Below are 18,687 nucleotides of genomic sequence, written 5' to 3'. Positions count from 1 at the left end.
TATTTAAATTGCCGTGGGGTTATTTTTGTCAATTGATACATAAGTTAATGAATAACATTGTAGTTATAAATGTCGCACCAATTCTGTTTTTCTTTTGTTTGTGCTATTAGGATTGTTATCACTTGATGTCCATAATATCTACTCTGAATCTACAGTGCTACTATCACATATCTGAAAAATAATCACCTGAAACACTCACATGATTCTGCTGAATAATGATTAAACTCAGCAGGTTCAGGGAAACTTGACGGTGACATTCAGCCACCAGGGGGAGCCAAACGCTCTGCATTACCACTGCCGCTGGTCCTTCAGCGCTCCACTCTGGTTTTAAAGGGTCTCCATTGGCTCTCATTATGTTTTAGGATTAAATTTAATCCTGTTTATTACATTTAAAACTCCTGATGGTTGTGTCTCCAGCCGTGTCACTGATCTTTTAGGCATCATGTGCGCCAGCGCACACATTGAGATCTTTGGGTGGAGGTATACCATCTGTTCCTGGGGATGTCAAGTCAGCTGATCTCCTTTAAATTGCTACTTAAAAACACACAATGTATCCAAGAGCCTTTCCTGGTGCATTTTGTGCATTTTATTGTTTTCTTTTTATTATCTTTGTTTCTAAAAGTGCATTTTTATGTCTTCTATGAGGCACTTTGTAATGCTGATTTGAAAAGTTCTATCGAAATCAAGATAATTATTACTAGATTATTAGTGTCTCTTTAACCATCAGTATATAAACAGTTTCTTTTTAGCGTCATCTCTTTCCAAATCAAGGAGGCTGAGATCTACTGCAGTCACCAGGTTGAAAAGCAACTTTCACCAAACATCTCTCTAAAAACAGCTTGTGTATTTATATTCTTGAACTTCTGCAATATTGTTATCTTTCTATATTATTAGTTTTATTTCTTTCTGCGGTTGTTTTTATGGTGATCTCCTAAAATTACAAGTTTCAGGTTATACATCACATCTCTTATTCAGTGGGCAACTGAAGGAGGGCCAGTTTCCCTCCGATACCTCACGAGAATTAATGTTGCCTCCACAGATTTACATCTATCATATATATACAGTACATATATGTATATAACATGTATTTCCACCAGTCTGTATTCAGAAAGATGCCCTTTATATACCACATTAAAATGAAGCAAGGAATGCTGAGCACATAGCGAAGAACGATGAACGTTCCCCAGGATTTTAGACCATATTTCATCATCAAGTGATGTTTGGAGGTCTTGCCTTGCTCCTGTTCCACTCTGATTCTAAACAAGGAGGAACAGTCCGGGCTACAAATTAACCCAAGTGTGCGTGAGGTTGATCGTTTGTCTGTCATCGTCTTTGAGGACATGACAGTATTTACAGTGGGGGAAATAAGTATTTGATCCCCTGCTGAATTTGTAAGTTTGCCCACTTCCATAGAAATGATCAGACTCTGGTTTTTATGGTTGTTTACTGGTTATGGGTATAGACAGAATATCAATCGAAAATGCATAAAAAACACACAATCTAAAAGTTATAAATTGTTATGTATTTTATTAAGGGAAATAAGTATTTGATCCCCAACAATTCACTTAGAATTCAGGCTCCTACAGATTGGCTGGTGCGCATGTGGCACATAGCTGTGCTCAGTCAACTAATTACCAATACTCCTGATCTTAACTCGTCATGTATATAAAGCACACCTGCTCTAAGAATCAGTTTCTTACATTCCAACTTCTACAGCACCATGGGCAAGACCAAAGAGCTGTCAAAAGATGTCAGGGACAAGATTGTAGACCTGCACAAGGCTGGTATAGGTTACAAAACCATCAGCAAAAGGCTTGGTGAGAAGGTGACAACTATTGGTGCCATTATTCGCAAGTGGAAGACCCATAAAAGGACCATCAACTGTCCTCGGTCTGGAGCTCCCCGCAAAATCTCGCCTCATGGAGTGAGGATGATGATGAGAAAGGTGAGGGAGCAGCCTAAAACAACACGGCAGGAGCTTGTTAATGATCTGGAAGCAGTTGGGACCTCCGTCACCAAGAAAACAGTTGGCAACACACTGCGCCGTTATGGATTGAACTCTTGCAGTGCCCGCAAGGTCCCCCTGCTCAAGAAGGCACATGTACAGGCCCGCCTTAAGTTTGCCAGTGAACATCTAAATGACTCAGAAGGCTTGGGAGAAAGTGCTGTGGTCTGACGAAACCAAAGTTGAGCTATTTGGCATTAACTCGACCCGCCGTGTTTGGAGGATGAAAAAACGTGAGTATGACCCAAAGAACACCATACCCACGGTTAAGCATGGAGGTGGAAACATCATGTTTTGGGGCTGTTTTTCAGCAAAGGGTACAGGGCAACTTCACCGCATTATGGGGCCAATGAATGCAGCCATGTACTGTAACATCTTGGACAAAAACCTTCTTTCCTCAGCAAGAACACTGAAGATGCCTCGTGGGTGGGTTTTCCAACATGACAATGACCCAAAACATACTGCCAGGACAACAAAGGAGTGGCTCAAGAAGAAGCATATTAAGGTCATGGAGTGGCCTAGTCAGTCTCCAGACCTTAACCCGATCGAAAACCTGTGGAGGGAGCTGAAGCTCCGAGTTTCCAAGAGGCAGCCAAGAAACTTGAAGGATTTAGAGACTGTCTGTAAAGATGAATGGGCCAAAATCCCTCCTGCGCTGTGTGCAAACCTGGTGACCAACTACAAGAAACGTCTCATCGCTGTGCTTGCCAACAAAGGTTTCTCTACAAAGTACTGACTTGTGTTGTGCTTGGGGATCAAATACTTATTTCCCTTAATAAAATACATAACAATTTATAACTTTTAGATTGTGTGTTTTTTATGCATTTTCGACTGATATTCTGTCTATACCCATAACCAGTAAACAACCATAAAAACCAGAGTCTGATCATTTCTATGGAAGTGGGCAAACTTACAAATTCAGCAGGGGATCAAATACTTATTTCCCCCACTGTATATTTGGTAGGAAACTGAGACAACACTTTAAATGTAGCATCTGATCTGTAAATATCTTCAAAAAAAAAATTGTGGTTCCTCAGAACGGAAACACACACAGTTTTGAGATGTTGGTGGGTTTCCTGGTCCTTCCGCAACATTTCTATTGAATTATGATCAGCCCTTTATTAAGCAGACTGTTGTAGCATGAGGTCATTGTCTCGCTGCATGAGCCAGTTTCTTTTCAGATTGTCACGGACAGATGTCCTGACATTTTCTTGCAGAATTCTCTGGTATAATTCAGAATTCATTGATCCACCAATGACGACAAGCTGTCCTGGCCCACGTACAGCTAAACCAAATAATTCTACCTTGATGTTTAGCAGACTGCAGAGGGGCAGAGATGTTCTTGTTTGAGAGCATGGTCTTCGTCCTTGTCACTCTGCCGTCCACAGCGTGGCTGTTCAGTGTTCTCCTCATGGTGGGTTCATTAACGCTAGCCGACGCAACAGAGGCCTTTAGTTGTTTAGAAGTTCCCCTGAGTTCCCCTGCGACCTGTCGGAAATGATCTTTTTTAATCATGACAACAATGACACACAGTCTGGACTGACAGCTCTTAAATTACTGTACACTTAGCTGTTACCACGGATACTCATTTGGTAGCAATGTGCAAATAACTCATCAGCTGTTTCCTGAGAAATGAATGATTTAAGATCCATGTTCACAGTTGCTCAGCAAAGAAAAACATTAATGAAGAAACCTTATTTTGGTTGTTATGTCCTTCATTTTGATAACAATTTTGATAACATTTTCTTGTATATACAGTATTTTTTTAATTTAAGTTTTTAAGTCTAAGTGTTATTAAAATGTCGGTGTATTTGTGTGTGCCTTTAAGCCGTGGTCTCTGCAAAATTTCGTTATGTTCTCATGATGACAATAAAGACTCTTGAATCTTTGAGTTGAGAGTAATTTGTATTTAAATGTGATCGCTGATTAATCGCTGGTATTGGAGGAACTGATAAAAGGAGAAGTACAAACTTGAACTGAGCCCTCGGTCTGATGTGATCCAGTCAACTGACGGATAAAGTTCGTTGGCCAGTCAGCAGTTTTTAGCCAATGAGCTTATAGCGCCACCTTCTGGCAACATAGTGTAATTTCAATTTAGTACTGTTGATATTTAATAGTCTATTTACTCGTTTTAGACAAATGGTTTCAGAGAATCACTGTGAGGTAGATGTTGTACCTCAAAGAATCTATATGTGTTACATGTTATTGATTACTGGTTGGTAAAAGAATCAAACATATTTTATAAAAACTTATTATCAATAACCTGCACAAATGCATGAAAAATGGCTTCAGTTTGTTTCAACTCTGATTCTATCATCTCATTTTGAATATTTAAAGTATTTCATTTTTTATTTTTATTGGTTGTGCTTTATCACTGATTGTCTGTAGGTGGCTATGGTTTGCCCTGTTGATGTCTGCAGCTTATTCCAGCAGGTAATGGACGAAGGTTAAAAAAAAAAAGACAAACACAAAATGATGAAAACAAGACAATCCCTGAGCTGTTTTAACTCTGGTAGTTTCTTCCGTCCGTTGTTGCAGGCAGCGCTCAGCTGCCTTCCTTTTTGTCCTCTGTCTTGAAAACTTCTTTGAGCTGTTGAACGTGCAGGGAAGCATTTCCATGCATTGTCTCCATTTTGCAGAACTTCCGATGAAGGATAGTCATGTCTTCTTTTGTCTCGTTCGCTCGGGTTGCAAGAAGTTGTTTCATCTGCTCTACTTCTTATTTTTTTTTTAGAGCATCCTTGTCTTGTTCCAGGGAATAAATCCCCTTTGTCTTGTTGCCCAGATGTTTGTGAAACTCCAGCTCAGAGATCTGAAGCGCACCATCGTCCCAGTTCCAGGCACTGGTGCATTCAACTTGGACAGCTGCCTGCGTTTTCTTGGCTGTGTTGGCTGCGCGGCGTTTGAAGAACTGGATGTGCTTTATCCTCTGAAGGCTGCCGCGTGGTCAAGGTAGAGGATGTGGAAGGTGGTTTGGCAGCTGTCACAGGCACCTCTGGAGAGGCGACGGGCCCTTTGGTAGCCAGCTCACATAACTTTGGAGTTGCCTCAGTAACTTCTGGAGCTGCACCAGTGAGCATGGAAGTTGTGACAATCGCTGCTTTTGGTTTTCCTCTGCGGACCCTGTTATGGTTTGTTGCATTTCTCCACGTGTAATGGACACACTGTCTCCACGCTCACTGTGCGTCTTAATGATCGTACCGATCAAACACTAACTACTGGGTTGGACGTCAGGAGCTGAGTCCAAGTTAATGGGATGTTTTGCTCGTAGAAGTTCAATGCTTTACCACTTTACCTCCTCTTAGGTCTGCCCTAATTTTTACCCAATTTACCTGAATTTCCCTTCGGGGATGAATAAAGTAATCTATCTATCCATCTCAGATCTTCAAACTTCTCCTCTATTTACATTTTGCACCACTCAGTCCTGCAATATGTCAACTGTACCAGTATGAGGAGAGAATTTAAAAGCGTCATCTGCGTTATGACTTCAAACTTTGTGGACGCTCTTCTCCTGAACAAGTTTTCTCCCGGCCTTTATGACTAAATGTCTCCACCTAGTGTTGAAAAGAAACATGCTTAATTTAGATGTACATTCCAGTGGAAGATGTTTTCTATCAACACAAATTATAACACATTATGTCTCGTCTGGACTGTGTTATATAACTAAACCAGTAAATCTGAGCAGCTTCTTCTTTCGTGCTATCCCATAATGCATCAGTCTGACTAAGGATGTCTGCATTTATTGATCAGAATTAGAAACTTTATGAGTGTTCAGAAACATTCATTTGATCAAGTCCTTTGTCAGAGAACGGTGAAATAGTTCCCTTGTGTTTTGTTGCGGTTCAGAATCAGAGCAAAATGTAGAAATAAATAGAAACCTTTGACAAGTTTAACAAGGATTTCCATTCTCTTTAAACTGTGGAAACAAAACAGGAGGTAAATGCCAGGAAAACAAGCACAACACACCAAATCTTAAGAGGAAACGTTGAAGTGTATGAATGAAAGAATCTGTCACAAGCTTCCTCTGGGTCCTTTTAGGTTAGCGAGAACACTTTATTACTGAGATGAAAAAAAAAGTAATTAACAAGCAAATCCAATAACCTCAAAAGACGTGGTTTGATGCATTTATTGACATAAACACAGGGGATAAAGGTCTCTCTCTATACATACAAAATAAATAATCAATTTGAAAGGATCTGCGATTGTCATTTATTTCTTCTCCTCCCGTTCAGCCCTCTCTTTCTGTTTCTCCTCTTCCTGCCGCTCACGGCCAAACTCAACCACCAGAGGTTTCCCTAGCAACCGGTATCCGTGGAGCAACTGCAAGGCATTCTGGGCCGTTTCAGCGTCTGCCAAAAAGGAAAAACAAATTGGCCCAATACGTAAGAGAGCTGATGCTCCAAAGATCATCACAACGACAACGACAGACACGGCACTCCCTCTCACCTGGCAGAGTGACGAAGGCCTGACCCTTCATCCTGCCCGTGAGCAGCCGGTAAAGAACGGGAGGCCCGTCCTTCTGCTCAAATCTGGAAAACAGTGCCACCAGCTGGGCCACCGACGCCTGTGCGCTCAGGTTCTTCACACACAGAATCTGCAGCGAGAAAAACAAACGGAAAACTAAAAAAAAAAATAAGTCACAGGCACAAAATGATGAGTCGCTGAGAAACTTTTCTTAAATCGTCCTCCCACTGTGTTCGGTATCTAATCACATGGTATATTACATTCATCATCGAGTGAAAGGTGTGAGTTAGAAGAGATCTTAAGTTTTTAATTACCCAGATGATTTAATTACTTTCTGAGATGTTCAAGCTGGAGGATTGTGCCACGAGTGTATTATTGTGCTTCAAAGCACCACTATCTCTGATCTTATCCGCGTGAGGAATGTAATTGCATTTTAATTGTGGAATGAGGAGACTCTAACACACCACACACCAAGATGGGAGTGCATACTTTCAAGTGAGATAATGTGCTAAACAGCAGCCATGTTGGACGAGGAAGGACTGAGAGATTTTCTAGGTTTGTTTCTCTGCACTGGTTTTGACTGTAGACTATGTTTAGACTTATATATATATATACATAAATAATACATGTCCTCATTGATTAAATCGTTTTCAGTGTGTGTTAACTGTCAGCGCTGTAAAGGAAAACACAGGACGCCTAATGGTTAGAAGACGTGTAAACCTTGGAGGGTTTTCCCGGCTCGTAGTTCCTGAACCTCGGGATGCTCCGGATCCCGTCTTCAGATTCACGGTTCTCCAGGATTTCTTCATCTGTGACTGTCTCGATCTGTCCCCTGACAGTCAGCAGGCTGCCGGGCTTTTCCTTCGCAGCTCCGCGCAGACTGCCGATCGACTGGCTTATATCTATGTGAATGGGAGCAGCGGGTCGCGTCTGCTCTGCTCCGTCCTGCCGCTCCGAGGCGCCTGAATTAGACTGAGACTGGGCCGACGGGGAACTTTGGTCACCCTGCGGTTCTGATTGATCGATGGAAACGTGTTTTGATCGTCTCTCGTCTCTCTCTGAGTTCTGTGATTGGTCGGGTAACGTTCTGTGTGAGGAAAGACGTGATTCTCCCTCGCAGTCCTGAGGTGGAGCCTGTGGTTCCTTGTGGAGAACGTCTCTGTAGAGAGAATCCAACGGGTCAGAAGACGACGCCCCCCGCTGGCCCTCCTGGTTATCTTCATCTGTGATGGAAACAACACAACAGACATATCACAGGTGTTTAACATGGCAAGTTTACATGACACTTTAAAATCTTCTTATCATCCCACATCCTCAAATTTTTCATTGATTAAGACTGGAAGTCTGGTTTCTGCTTTCATTAACCCAGATGTGAGTTATTTATTTTTAATATAAATAACTGTAGCTGTTGCCTCAGACTTCTAAAACTGAATGTTTCCATCTCTGTTCTACATCTGACGCAACTAAGAGTGTGTTTTTCTTTCTGAATTCTATTTCATTGATTCACAATCTTAGCGTCCAGCAGAGCTGCGTTTGGCTCGGCCGCTCCGTACCTCGGTGGTAAAGCGCGGTGAGGAAACCGAGGCGGTCGCTCCCCTGAAAAAGCGCTTGTTCGATCTCCATCTCCCGGCGTGACAGCGGGCGGCTGGCGGAGAAGCGCTGCGGCCGGGCCAGGAGAGCTGCTCTGGCTTCAATCTTGTCCTGAATCACCTGCAGCCGCTGCTGCTTCGCATCTGGTGCTGCACAAACACCGTGGAGCTGTGTGGGCACAGAGGTGCGGTTAGACATTAGCTTGTCGATGAAAGAGATTAGGGCATTCTAAACCGCAAATACCGGCATAAAATGAAAGAGTAAATTTAGACATTATAGACATGTATACAAAGTATGTATACATGTATACAAACTCCACTCTTTCATGCGTTTTCATGCGCCTGCGCTTGTTTAGAGAACTTTTGAAACGGCGATCAAACCCGACAGATGGTTTCACCTTCTCTGCTGCCTCCTCTGCATCTCTGTTCATCCACAGCTGGATCTCAGCCTCAGTGAGACCCAGCTCGCGCAGACTGGCCAGCTCCTTCTCTCCGTCCTGCAGAGCCTGGAACTGGGAGAGGCTTTTCACGCCCGCCGCCTGGTCCCCAAACGGCCGATAGACGGCTGCCGGGGCGAAGCACTGCTTCTTGGCTACACATCTGTGAGGGAAGAGTTGATTTCAAAATGAGATCAAGGTACATTGTTTAATTTAATAACCACTATGCTATTGTTATTTCTATAGAATGCATTGTTAAATACTTTTTTAAGGAACAAATTGCAAACTATACAGTGTAATAAATATTGTGATAATTTACAGTTTTGTGTAAAAGTCTTAAATGAGCTGATGTGAAAAAAGGACAATTTATCTAAATTTTATACTCTGTCACAACTAGTTTGAAACCTGCACATTTCACCAAATACAAGCTTGTAGTATATGTTAGAGTTATTTGAATTCTACTGAATTACTAGAAGTCATGTTGTGGTTTAGTGTTGTATCATCTATTCTGGGCTCGGCAGATGTTTTTTTTTGATTTTGAAAGAAATGTAGATAGTTCACACCTCTTCTATCCATTCAGTCTGTGGTGTTTTATCATGCAGTTCCTGTAAATGTTCAGACTGGGCTGTGACTTTCTACAGACAACATGTGGTGATACTTTGGGGCGAATCCATTCCCTACAGATAAAAACACTTTCTAACCGGTCGATGTCGACGTCAGTGTGGAGCTGCTGCAGCAGGAGGCTGTGTAGCTGCCGCTGGCCCTCCGTCTCCTGCTCCTCCAGCAGTGGGCCATCCTCGCAGGGCTGCCGGCTGACTCTGACAGGAAGTAGAGACGCAAACACAAACACGATCACACAGTATTACAGCGTTGTGTCATGAACGAGCTTCTCTGCCAGGCTGTGGTGTCGTGTAAGAGGGTGGTGGACATTATTCATGAATGATTCAGGCAGATATTAAACAACCTTAGCCTCCTGAGTAAACAGAGACGGCTCTGAATTTTTTGGGAATATGAGTCAATGGGTATGTCTGTCTATTTGCTGATCGGTCCAGCTCATGATCCGGCTGTGGACACAGGTACTTATGGGTCTGAACCACCTCCAAGCACTCCCCTTTATTGCTTACAAGATGATTCATTGATGTATCCTTAAACTGAAAAATATAAATGTATTTTCTCTGTTCTGTACAGTTTTCCTTCTTTCTCTCTGAGTAGGACTCCATTTAGCATATTGCTATATGTAAATATTACAAACAGCCACCAAGAAAACTCGGGAAAATCACAGCTACATGTACCTGTGCGAAGTGGGAATGACGCCAAATAAAATTGTCTTTATAAAGAATATTTGAAGATATGTATCCAAACGCACACGTGTGAGCAAATAACTGCTGAAAACACGTTAAGAATCTCTGGGGAAGTTCAACATGAGGCTAACGTAAACGTACTTCTACAATATTTAATTGACGCTCTAAAAAAAGTAAACAAAAGCAAAAAAAAAGACCCGTTCGCACAGGGTGCCGTTAATAGCCAGACGAAGAATCTACATGTCAACAGAACCGGTTAATAAAATATAAAATTTACGTATTTAAAACAATATAATGACTAGCAAAATATACACTTGCTACCTTACAGACAAGCTAACGCTACACGGTTGTAGCGATCTCCATGACAACAGATGTCACGGCACGTGGCAGCTTTGAATCTCAATTTTGTCGCAATACGGCTTTTAAAAACAGCTTTAACCAAACCGGAATTACCTTAATTGTTTCCATTCTTTGAAATTACAACTCTGTGACACTGAGGAGTGAAAGTTATGTTTACCTTTTCATGCTTCCCCTTTGGTTCGGTTACTTCCGGTATGGAGTCATGGGAGGTGTAGTCCATAAACGCGGCCAGAGCCAGAAATAAACCACAAGCTGTTTGAAAAGAATAACAAATATATTTGTATATATATGAAATATTATACGAGGAGCGTTTTGTATTTGCATATGTAAAAAAATGTATTTATTATTTTGAACAAAAAAAGCCGATATTGATATTGCGAAGCACGTTGAGAGCAGGCCTGTATTTTTATTCTTAGTGGTTTGATTTATTGTGCAAATCCACATCAGTCGTAACACGCTCCCTGCATGTTTCGCCCGCGTCCAATTCTGCAGAGAATAAAAGAACATTGAGTCCTCTCATGCGCCACACCCCGCTTTATTGCCGAGGGTGTGGTTGTAAGCGCGCCTTTAATCATTAGCGCTGACTACCTTTCTTTAAGCCGTGCTGCCGTAGCGCCTCTCCGAAAATATAACCTGCTCCCTCTCCCCCCCTCCCCACCCAGCTCAAGTGTCCTCAATTAGCCTGCTGGCTGACGTCAGTAAGGTGACATGGGTGCTTCTCTTCTTCACCGTCTCTGAGCTGCAGAGATGCATTGATAGTTGCGAGGGTGTGTGGATGAGAAGAGAGTGCGCCGCCGGTTGCATGCAATTAAAGATTCCCCCCCTCCTGCATATTTTTTTTTTTTTTTTTTAGTGCGCGGTTCTGTTGCAGCTCTCGCCTTCCCGTCTGCCTTGTCGGCCGGCCGGCCTGCCTGCCTGCCCGCCCGCCCGCCCGGGTCGCCGGCAGCTCGGCTCCGCTCCGCTCCTCTGCAGGGCTGCAGGGCTGCGCAGCTCCTGACTGACAGAGAGATGAGGGGTGGGGACGCAGGGTGGGGTCACAAGCAGGGAGAGGCGGAGGAGGAAAAGGCAGAGAGAGAGAGCCCAGCCCTTCAATACACGGCAACAACACGCCGACAGAGAGAGAGGGAGAGACACAGAGAGACTGGCTGGTTTGTTTTTGGGGGGGAGCGCAGGGAGCCTTCGACGCTGCGGATATGAACTGAAAAGAGGCACTGGAAGAGGCAGGGATCGTGTTCCTATATCCCGAAAATTGACTGTAAAGGTGGAAAACTAGCCCCCCTCCAAAGCCCTCCTCTCTCTCCCTGACAGTTCTTATTCAGATAGAGCTACACCCAAAGCCCCCGACCGACCCCCTCCTGCTCCTGCTGCTCCACCCCTCCGCCGCTGCACCGCTCCGGCAACCGAGATGCACACGGAGACCCGTAACAAGAAAGTAAGTGCACGTTATTGGACAATGGGGGACGACAAAGAAAAAAAAAAAAAAAAAAAAAGAAACATCCACCTGTGTGGTTGATCTGCCTGTGCACAAGCAGAGATGACATTGTCAGCTCAACATGTGCCATAGATGAATGTCAGTGAGCGTGCCCTGTGTGTGTTTGCAGCAGTTACAAGTGTATCCTTGCAAGGCGGCTCGTCTTGCAATTGGTGGAAGAGTTTCGTAGCGTCGTCTGTCTGCGCTGCAAGAACATCACTGCGAGATAACTGTCAAGCCTCCGTGTCCGGCTCCGCTTGGAGGTTAGCTCAGGTTCAATTTTAAACGCTCTGTGATCTCCGAGAGGCAGGGAGGAAACGGAAGGTAGCGACTGCAGCTCGCAGGACACCATCTTAGCTTTTAAAGGGCCAGCGGCCTCTTTTCAGCCACATAAACACACGGCCCTGGGTGGCAGCCAAGTGCGCTGCCTCTGGCTACACTCTGCGCGGGGCCCTTGATGCCGTCTCCTGCCTCGAGATGCTTCTGCACAAGTGTGTTTATGTGTCAGTCAGCCTCGGTGCGCGCAAAAGTGAATTAAAGCTGCGATCTGACTGTTACGGAACACAGGGCTGACAATCCCCAGCTGCAGCTTCACTTTGCAGGGCAGATGATGGAAGTTCCTCAACAAAGAACTTTGATCTGCAGATTTGCGTGGCCGACCGGTGGTGTCATGAGATGCGTTTGGACATGGGTTGTGTGTGTGTGTGTGATTGACTCCAGCCGCTTGATGTTCTCGATGTTCAACTCTTGTGTTGTAGCTTTTGTGTGGAGTGGAGCATTGATGCCGTCACATCCTGTTTTTGAGTGCGGAGAGGTGCCGTCTCACCACTACACCATGTACTATATACACCGATCAGCCACAACATTAAAACCACCGACGGGAGAAGCGAATAACATTGTCACAATTTAGTGTTCTGCTGGGAAACCTTCGGACCTGGCGTTCATTCATGTGGATGTCACTTAGACACGTAGCACCAGCCTAGACCTAGACCAGACCCCCGAATCCCACAGCAATGACACTCATTGATGGCAGCAGACATCCCCCAGCAGCCAGACACAGGCACACAGAAACGCTTTAGGAACGCTCATTAGGTTAACTGATTATCCTTAATCGACCATAGATAGGTGTGGATGTTGGTGTGGGCGGTTGTTTGTTTTTCCGTGCCAGCCCTTTGACAGACTGGCAACCCGTATAGGGTGTACTCACCTCTTGCCCACTCACCTGTTGCCCAATGATGGCAGGGATAGGCTCAGCACTCCCGTGAGGAAAGAAAATAAATAAGTACTAGACAATGAATGAAATATACTTTGAAAGCAAGAAACACATCCAATGTCTTCAACTCTTTTATTTCGTATGTTTGAGACATTAATCGACCATTCACTGGCCTTCTGATTGGTCTGTTTGCCACCGACCAGAAGACTCAAGCTCCCAACTACCATCAAACCTTCAATCTTTGTAATTCTGATTGTTTTAAAATGTGAAACACATGAAGCTGAAAACTGGTTAAATTTCGGACAATATCTTCCTATGCAGCGCGGTTGTTAATGTTAGCTGTCTCGCCTCCACATTACCTCTATTATTACAGATTTTCAAGGCTTTTCCATGGCAGTGGACCCCTGCATGGTCATTGTTTGTCAAACCTAGCAACGGTAGCGTACGACGTGCGGCCTCGACAAAGGGTAGGAGCCCTCTGGTTGGTGGTCAGCAGGCCAGTCAGAGGGCCAGCAAAGGCTCAAGCGGACAGATCCGTCCCACCCAGCCGAGAACCGAACCTGGGAGGGGGGGGCCGCTGCTTCAGGTGCACCGTGTCTGCACCCCGAGCCAACGTGACATTTTTGTGCGAGCTGCACTCTACACCACAGAGATGTTTGATCAGTCCGCTTGTGCGCGACAAAGCCTCAAAAGACGTCGGCCCTTTCCTGTTCAGTCGTCGCTGTGCAGCTCGTTTTTATTTAATTCATTGCTAATGGACTATATATTGTATTTGAGATTTTTTAAAACATTTTCCTGGGAATAATCCCCGCTCATTGCATGCACCTGCTTCGTGTCCATCTCTGTCAGGATAAATGTTTGCGTTGTTGCAGATCCATTCCAGGAAACATTGGCCATAACAGTTTAGCAGACTTACGGTGCTGATATCAGCTCGCTTCGCTCAAACAGTGTATTTCACACTTGAGCAACTCTGGATTTCCTGGTATTTGTGGAACAGTCAGCAGACTGTAACATAGAAATAATTGCCACCATTGTAAGAGGGAGTAAGACAGCAGGGGGAAGTGTGGCTGTACAAACGCTTCTCAGAGGTAGAGCCACTATGGAAGGTGAAATAATCCCATTAGTGTTTCTAAATACCTCATTGTAAACGGTGTTTCGGGTCAGTTTTACCGTACTTTGACAGGGCTTGAATTGCTGATTGTGAACTTAATAGTGAGCAACCTAGTCACCACGACGTTTCCTCCTCACTTAAAAGTTGTTGTTGTTTTTTTCCTTTTTAAATCTATAGATCTTTAATAGAGCGGCGCCGCCTCAGGTTAAATGTGGATTAGCAAAGCTAGCAAAATAGTTGCACCCTACTCCAGCATCTGTATGAATGGTCAAAGTACTTTGGACTCCAGGGTAAACATGTGAGCACTTTGCTCAATGAAGGCATTTTAACTGTATGTGGAAGCCAATAGATCTTTTTTTTTGCAGCCTTGTGACTGAAGACTGCCCCATAACCCCGTCATTTGAACAGTTGGGACCACAGCGGGAAGCTCTCGTCCTGCGATAAACTGAGCGGGGTGTTTGTCACGGCCTCTTCCTGTACAATCATAATTGGTTTCCAAAGAATCCAATAAACAGAGAGGGACACTTATGACTTACCTCAGTAACACGGCATATGAACAACATCCGAGTCACAGATTGCCAAGTTCAGGAATTTGCGGCCGGGGTCAGACCGGATTGAGATGTACGGTCATAAAGAATTGTAAAGTAATTGTTGTTGTTTTTAAACTGATGCTGCATGTAGAGGTTTCATTCTGGAAACTGGAAAATAAGGTTTAGACCGAGGGTGTTGAACGTACCGAAAACCAGCCAAAAAAATTAACTTTTCTTTCCTAAGAAATTTCAGGTTTTTCATAAAATATTTCGTAAAAGGATAGTAGGTTTGTATGTAAAATGACTTGCCCCCCTGCTTTAGACTGGTCTTCATAGGGCAGCGTTAGAATAATAATCCAGGTCATGGTGTATATATATAAACACATATATATATACAGTGGGGGAAATAAGTATTTGATCCCCTGCTGAATTTGTAAGTTTGCCCACTTCCATAGAAATGATCAGACTCTGGTTTTTATGGTTGTTTACTGGTTATGGGTATAGACAGAATATCAATCGAAAATGCATAAAAAACACACAATCTAAAAGTTATAAATTGTTATGTATTTTATTAAGGGAAATAAGTATTTGATCCCCAACAATTCACTTAGAGTTCAGGCTCCTACAGATTGGCTGGTGCGCATGTGGCACACAGCTGTGCTCAGTCAACTAATTACCAATACTCCTGATCTTAACTCGTCATGTATATAAAGCACACCTGCTCTAAGAATCAGTTTCTTACATTCAACTTCTACAGCACCATGGGCAAGACCAAAGAGCTGTCAAAGATGTCAGGGACAAGATTGTAGACCTGCACAAGGCTGGTATAGGTTACAAAACCATCAGCAAAAGGCTTGGTGAGAAGGTGACAACTATTGGTGCCATTATTCGCAAGTGGAAGACCCATAAAAGGACCATCAACTGTCCTCGGTCTGGAGCTCCCGCAAAATCTCGCCTCATGGAGTGAGGATGATGATGAGAAAGGTGAGGGAGCAGCCTAAAACAACACGGCAGGAGCTTGTTAATGATCTGGAAGCAGTTGGGACCTCCGTCACCAAGAAAACAGTTGGCAACACACTGCGCCGTTATGGTGGAACTCTTGCAGTGCCCGCAAGGTCCCCTGCTCAAGAAGGCACATGTACAGGCCCCCTTAAGTTTGCCAGTGAACATCTAAATGACTCAGAGAAGGCTTGGGAGAAAGTGCTGTGGTCTGACGAAACCAAATTGAGTATGTATGAGCTGTGGGAAAACTTTGCGCATTAACCACCACGGTTAGCAGGAGGATGAGAAACTCATGTTTTGGGCAATGTTCCTTCCACAAGCATGAGGTCGGAAATCAGTTTTGGGGCCAAAATCAGGCATTACGCATTTGGGGCAATGAATGCAGCCTGTACTGTAACATCTTGGACAAAACCTTTTTCCTCAGCAAGAACATGAAGATGCCTCATGGGTGGGTTTTCCACATGACAATGACCAAACATACTGCCAGGACAACAAGGAGTGGCTCAAGAGAAGCATATTAAGGTCATGGAGTGGCCTAGTCAGTCTCCAGACCTTAACCGGTCGGAAAACTGTGGAGGGAGCTGAAGCTCGAGTTTCAAGAGGCAGCCAAGAAACTTGAAGGATTTAGAGACTGTCTGTAAGATGATGGCAAAACCCTGCGCTGTGTGCAACCTGGTGACCAACTACAAGAAACGTCTCATCGCTGTGCTTGCCAACAAAGGTTTCTCTACAAAGTACTGACTTGTGTTGTGCTTGGGGATCAAATACTTATTTCCCTTATATAAATACATAACAATTTATAACTTTTAGATTGTGTGTTTTTTATGCATTTTCGACTGATATTCTGTCTATACCCATAACCAGTAAACAACCATAAAAACCAGAGTCTGATCATTTCTATGGAAGTGGGCAAACTTACAAATTCAGCAGGGGATCAAATACTTATTTCCCCCACTGTATATATATTAAGAATAAAGCAAGCTCAAGAAGACAAAGGACTGGGTCAGATCCTTGTCATGTGAATTTCAGGTGGGCACCACCCACACATGCTCCTAATAAAGAAGCCACTTAGACTTATAAACCCAACAGGTGGAGTTGCGTTTATTGGGTAATCCATCACTTCTGTGTGGCAGAGAATTTGTCTTTGATTTGTAACAACAACAGTGACTGTAAAAGCTTTTTTTATGAACTACAATGAGAACAGTTAAAAGCACTTTAAAGTTGAATCCATCACTGAATAGCAGAAAAGCGGACATTTATTTACAGTATTGCGGGTTATTAGTTTAGATTGTGTCGTGTTCAGCTCTGGCTTGCGCGTTAGTTATAGTTATGTTTCATATAAAACTGAACAGGTGGGATGAATATGACGGACCACACAGTAACAGCAGTTTAATTGTGTAATTTGTCCGTTGCTCCTTACTTTCTTTTTTTTTTTTTTTTTTTTTTACTTTTACATCCGACCCAGTTAATCATCTTCGCCGCACGGGAAAAGAAATCGATTTCCTCCCTCGATACTTAAAGCTGTCAGTCACTGGTACTGTAGTTAACTGGCCTTGCATAAGCAGGGGCCGAACCTCACATGCTGCATTGGTTTTAAATAGCTGTGCGATGGATCAGCTGGGCTGTCGATTTGGGTTAAGGGTCGGTCTCACGCACCTGGACGGGGCATCAGCAGAAAAGGGCTGCTTGAATACAAAGTCTGCCTGTGAACGGGCGTGGTCAGAGAGACAGAGAGAGGGAGCTGATGCCACACAGTATGCAATGATTAACTACATTGAACAAAGTTTGATCAGACTGCCGAGATGTTGCGTCATAACACACACACACACACACACACAGTTCTATGTAAAAGTTGCAGACATTGAAAGAAGGTGCTTTCATTTTTAGAACTTGTAAATCAAATTGATATTTAATGTGACAACTTTTTGCCTTTAAAACAGAACTAGGTTGCTCCAGGTATCTCGGGAGAACTCGACACCTCCACTTCTTCTGTGGATTTCTCTCTCGCTTCTTATGTCTCCCCCGTAACTTTGGGATCAGGGCTTCGTTGAGGCTGCATGATCTGTGTCAGAAGATAGTTCTTTATTACTACCGTTGTGTTTTGAGGCTGACGTGCTGCAGAATAAATTTGTAACTGATCAGATGACAGCGCCGCGCTGCTGGAAAAAAAAATACGAACATTTGAAGTGCAACGCCGTGCATGAATGCGCACATTCAGACTCACACCTTTCTGAGTTGTCAGGATGGCATCGATAGTCTGAAGGGACCTGATTCATGCAGTTGCTGCCAGTTGCTTGTCACGGTAACACTCAGACTTCACACTTTAACAAGTTCTCTGGTCAGACTGATTTACTAAGTTGTCAGAAAGCTGCAAGAAGGTTTTCTTTACATTAGCAGCTACTTTGGTGATTCTTGACTGTACGTAAAGATGGATGAAGGCGGCCAAGTCCCAAATAAGGCATGACATTAAGACTTGATATCATTTAAACCGATTTGTTTTCTAAAAGCTCACCACTCCTGGTGGGCGTTTGAGGAATTGCATTTAAACTTAGCTCTCAGCTTAGCGTTAGCCTCGGGTATAGCATAGCATCATCGTTTCTTCGTCTCTTTTCTGAAGCATTGTTTTGCTGCATTCGTCATCGTGCTTCGAGCTTTGCAGTATTCTTTTGACAGCCCGATTATACAGAGAGTGCGGTGTTTAGATGTTTGATGCCAGAAAATGATGCAAAACAATCTGCAAAACAGGTTTTCTCCTGCTGTGCCTGTATCTTCAGCGCAAAGGAATAGCGTTCCCCATTCATTCATGTTACATTCCACTTAATATGAACAGGTGTGTTTATTCTGGAAATGATTTGGCGACGGTGTGTGACGTAGAATTGTGTTAGAACTAAAAATGTGTATAAACATTACAAATATCCAGTGCTGTGATTCAGTCAGCCATTACTGCACCATCAGGCATAAACAGAGAACATTTTTTGGCAGCTGTGAATGTGACCACGGTGTGGCATGGTAGCGTGCCGAGAGTTAAAACCAAAATATTCAAAAAATGGAACACCTGACCACAAAAGAAGGATTTGCTGGCATGTGCTGGATGTCGTTAATCAAGTCATTGTAATGATGTTGAAGTATCCAGGGGTGTGTTTTAATTTAAAGGCACCTGTGACCCGGAGATTAGGAGCCTCATGCTCCACTGGCGGAGCTGAG

General features: G+C 43.6%; 2 protein-coding genes across 4 annotated transcripts in view; one reads left to right on the top strand and one right to left on the bottom strand.

The window, feature by feature from the left end:
• Positions 1-6,117: 6,117 nt before the first annotated feature.
• Positions 6,118-13,265, bottom strand: rbm41 (RNA binding motif protein 41). Of its 2 annotated transcripts, none has more exons than XM_047607558.1 (8): positions 11,658-13,265; positions 10,314-10,408; positions 9,197-9,313; positions 8,457-8,658; positions 8,023-8,227; positions 7,190-7,692; positions 6,452-6,599; positions 6,118-6,354 (listed from the first exon to the last, which is right to left on the bottom strand). In XM_047607558.1, exons 2-8 carry the CDS (start codon positions 10,319-10,321, stop codon positions 6,215-6,217), a joined length of 1,323 nt encoding a protein of 440 aa, XP_047463514.1. In that variant the 5' UTR covers positions 10,322-10,408; positions 11,658-13,265; the 3' UTR covers positions 6,118-6,214. The 2 variants fall into 2 exon arrangements, with proteins under 2 accessions (XP_047463514.1, XP_047463513.1); XM_047607557.1 differs by lacking the exon at positions 11,658-13,265 and adding an exon at positions 10,745-11,001.
• The window catches only part of klf8 (Kruppel-like factor 8), a 70,600-nt gene continuing 63,153 nt past the window's right edge, over positions 11,241-18,687 (top strand). Inside the window, exon 1 of one of the 2 annotated variants that reach the window (XM_047607556.1) lies at positions 11,241-11,588. In XM_047607556.1, the coding sequence (XP_047463512.1) occupies positions 11,562-11,588 (27 nt within the window). In that variant the 5' untranslated portion in view covers positions 11,241-11,561. The remainder of the gene's footprint in view (positions 11,589-18,687) is intronic. The other variant, XM_047607555.1, reaches the window with a different exon arrangement.

This window comes from Mugil cephalus, chromosome 15, assembly GCF_022458985.1.
Source record: "Mugil cephalus isolate CIBA_MC_2020 chromosome 15, CIBA_Mcephalus_1.1, whole genome shotgun sequence".
NCBI lineage: Eukaryota > Metazoa > Chordata > Actinopteri > Mugiliformes > Mugilidae > Mugil > Mugil cephalus.
Note: the sequence above shows the minus strand (reverse complement) of the source record. Positions and strands in the feature narration are given on the sequence as shown.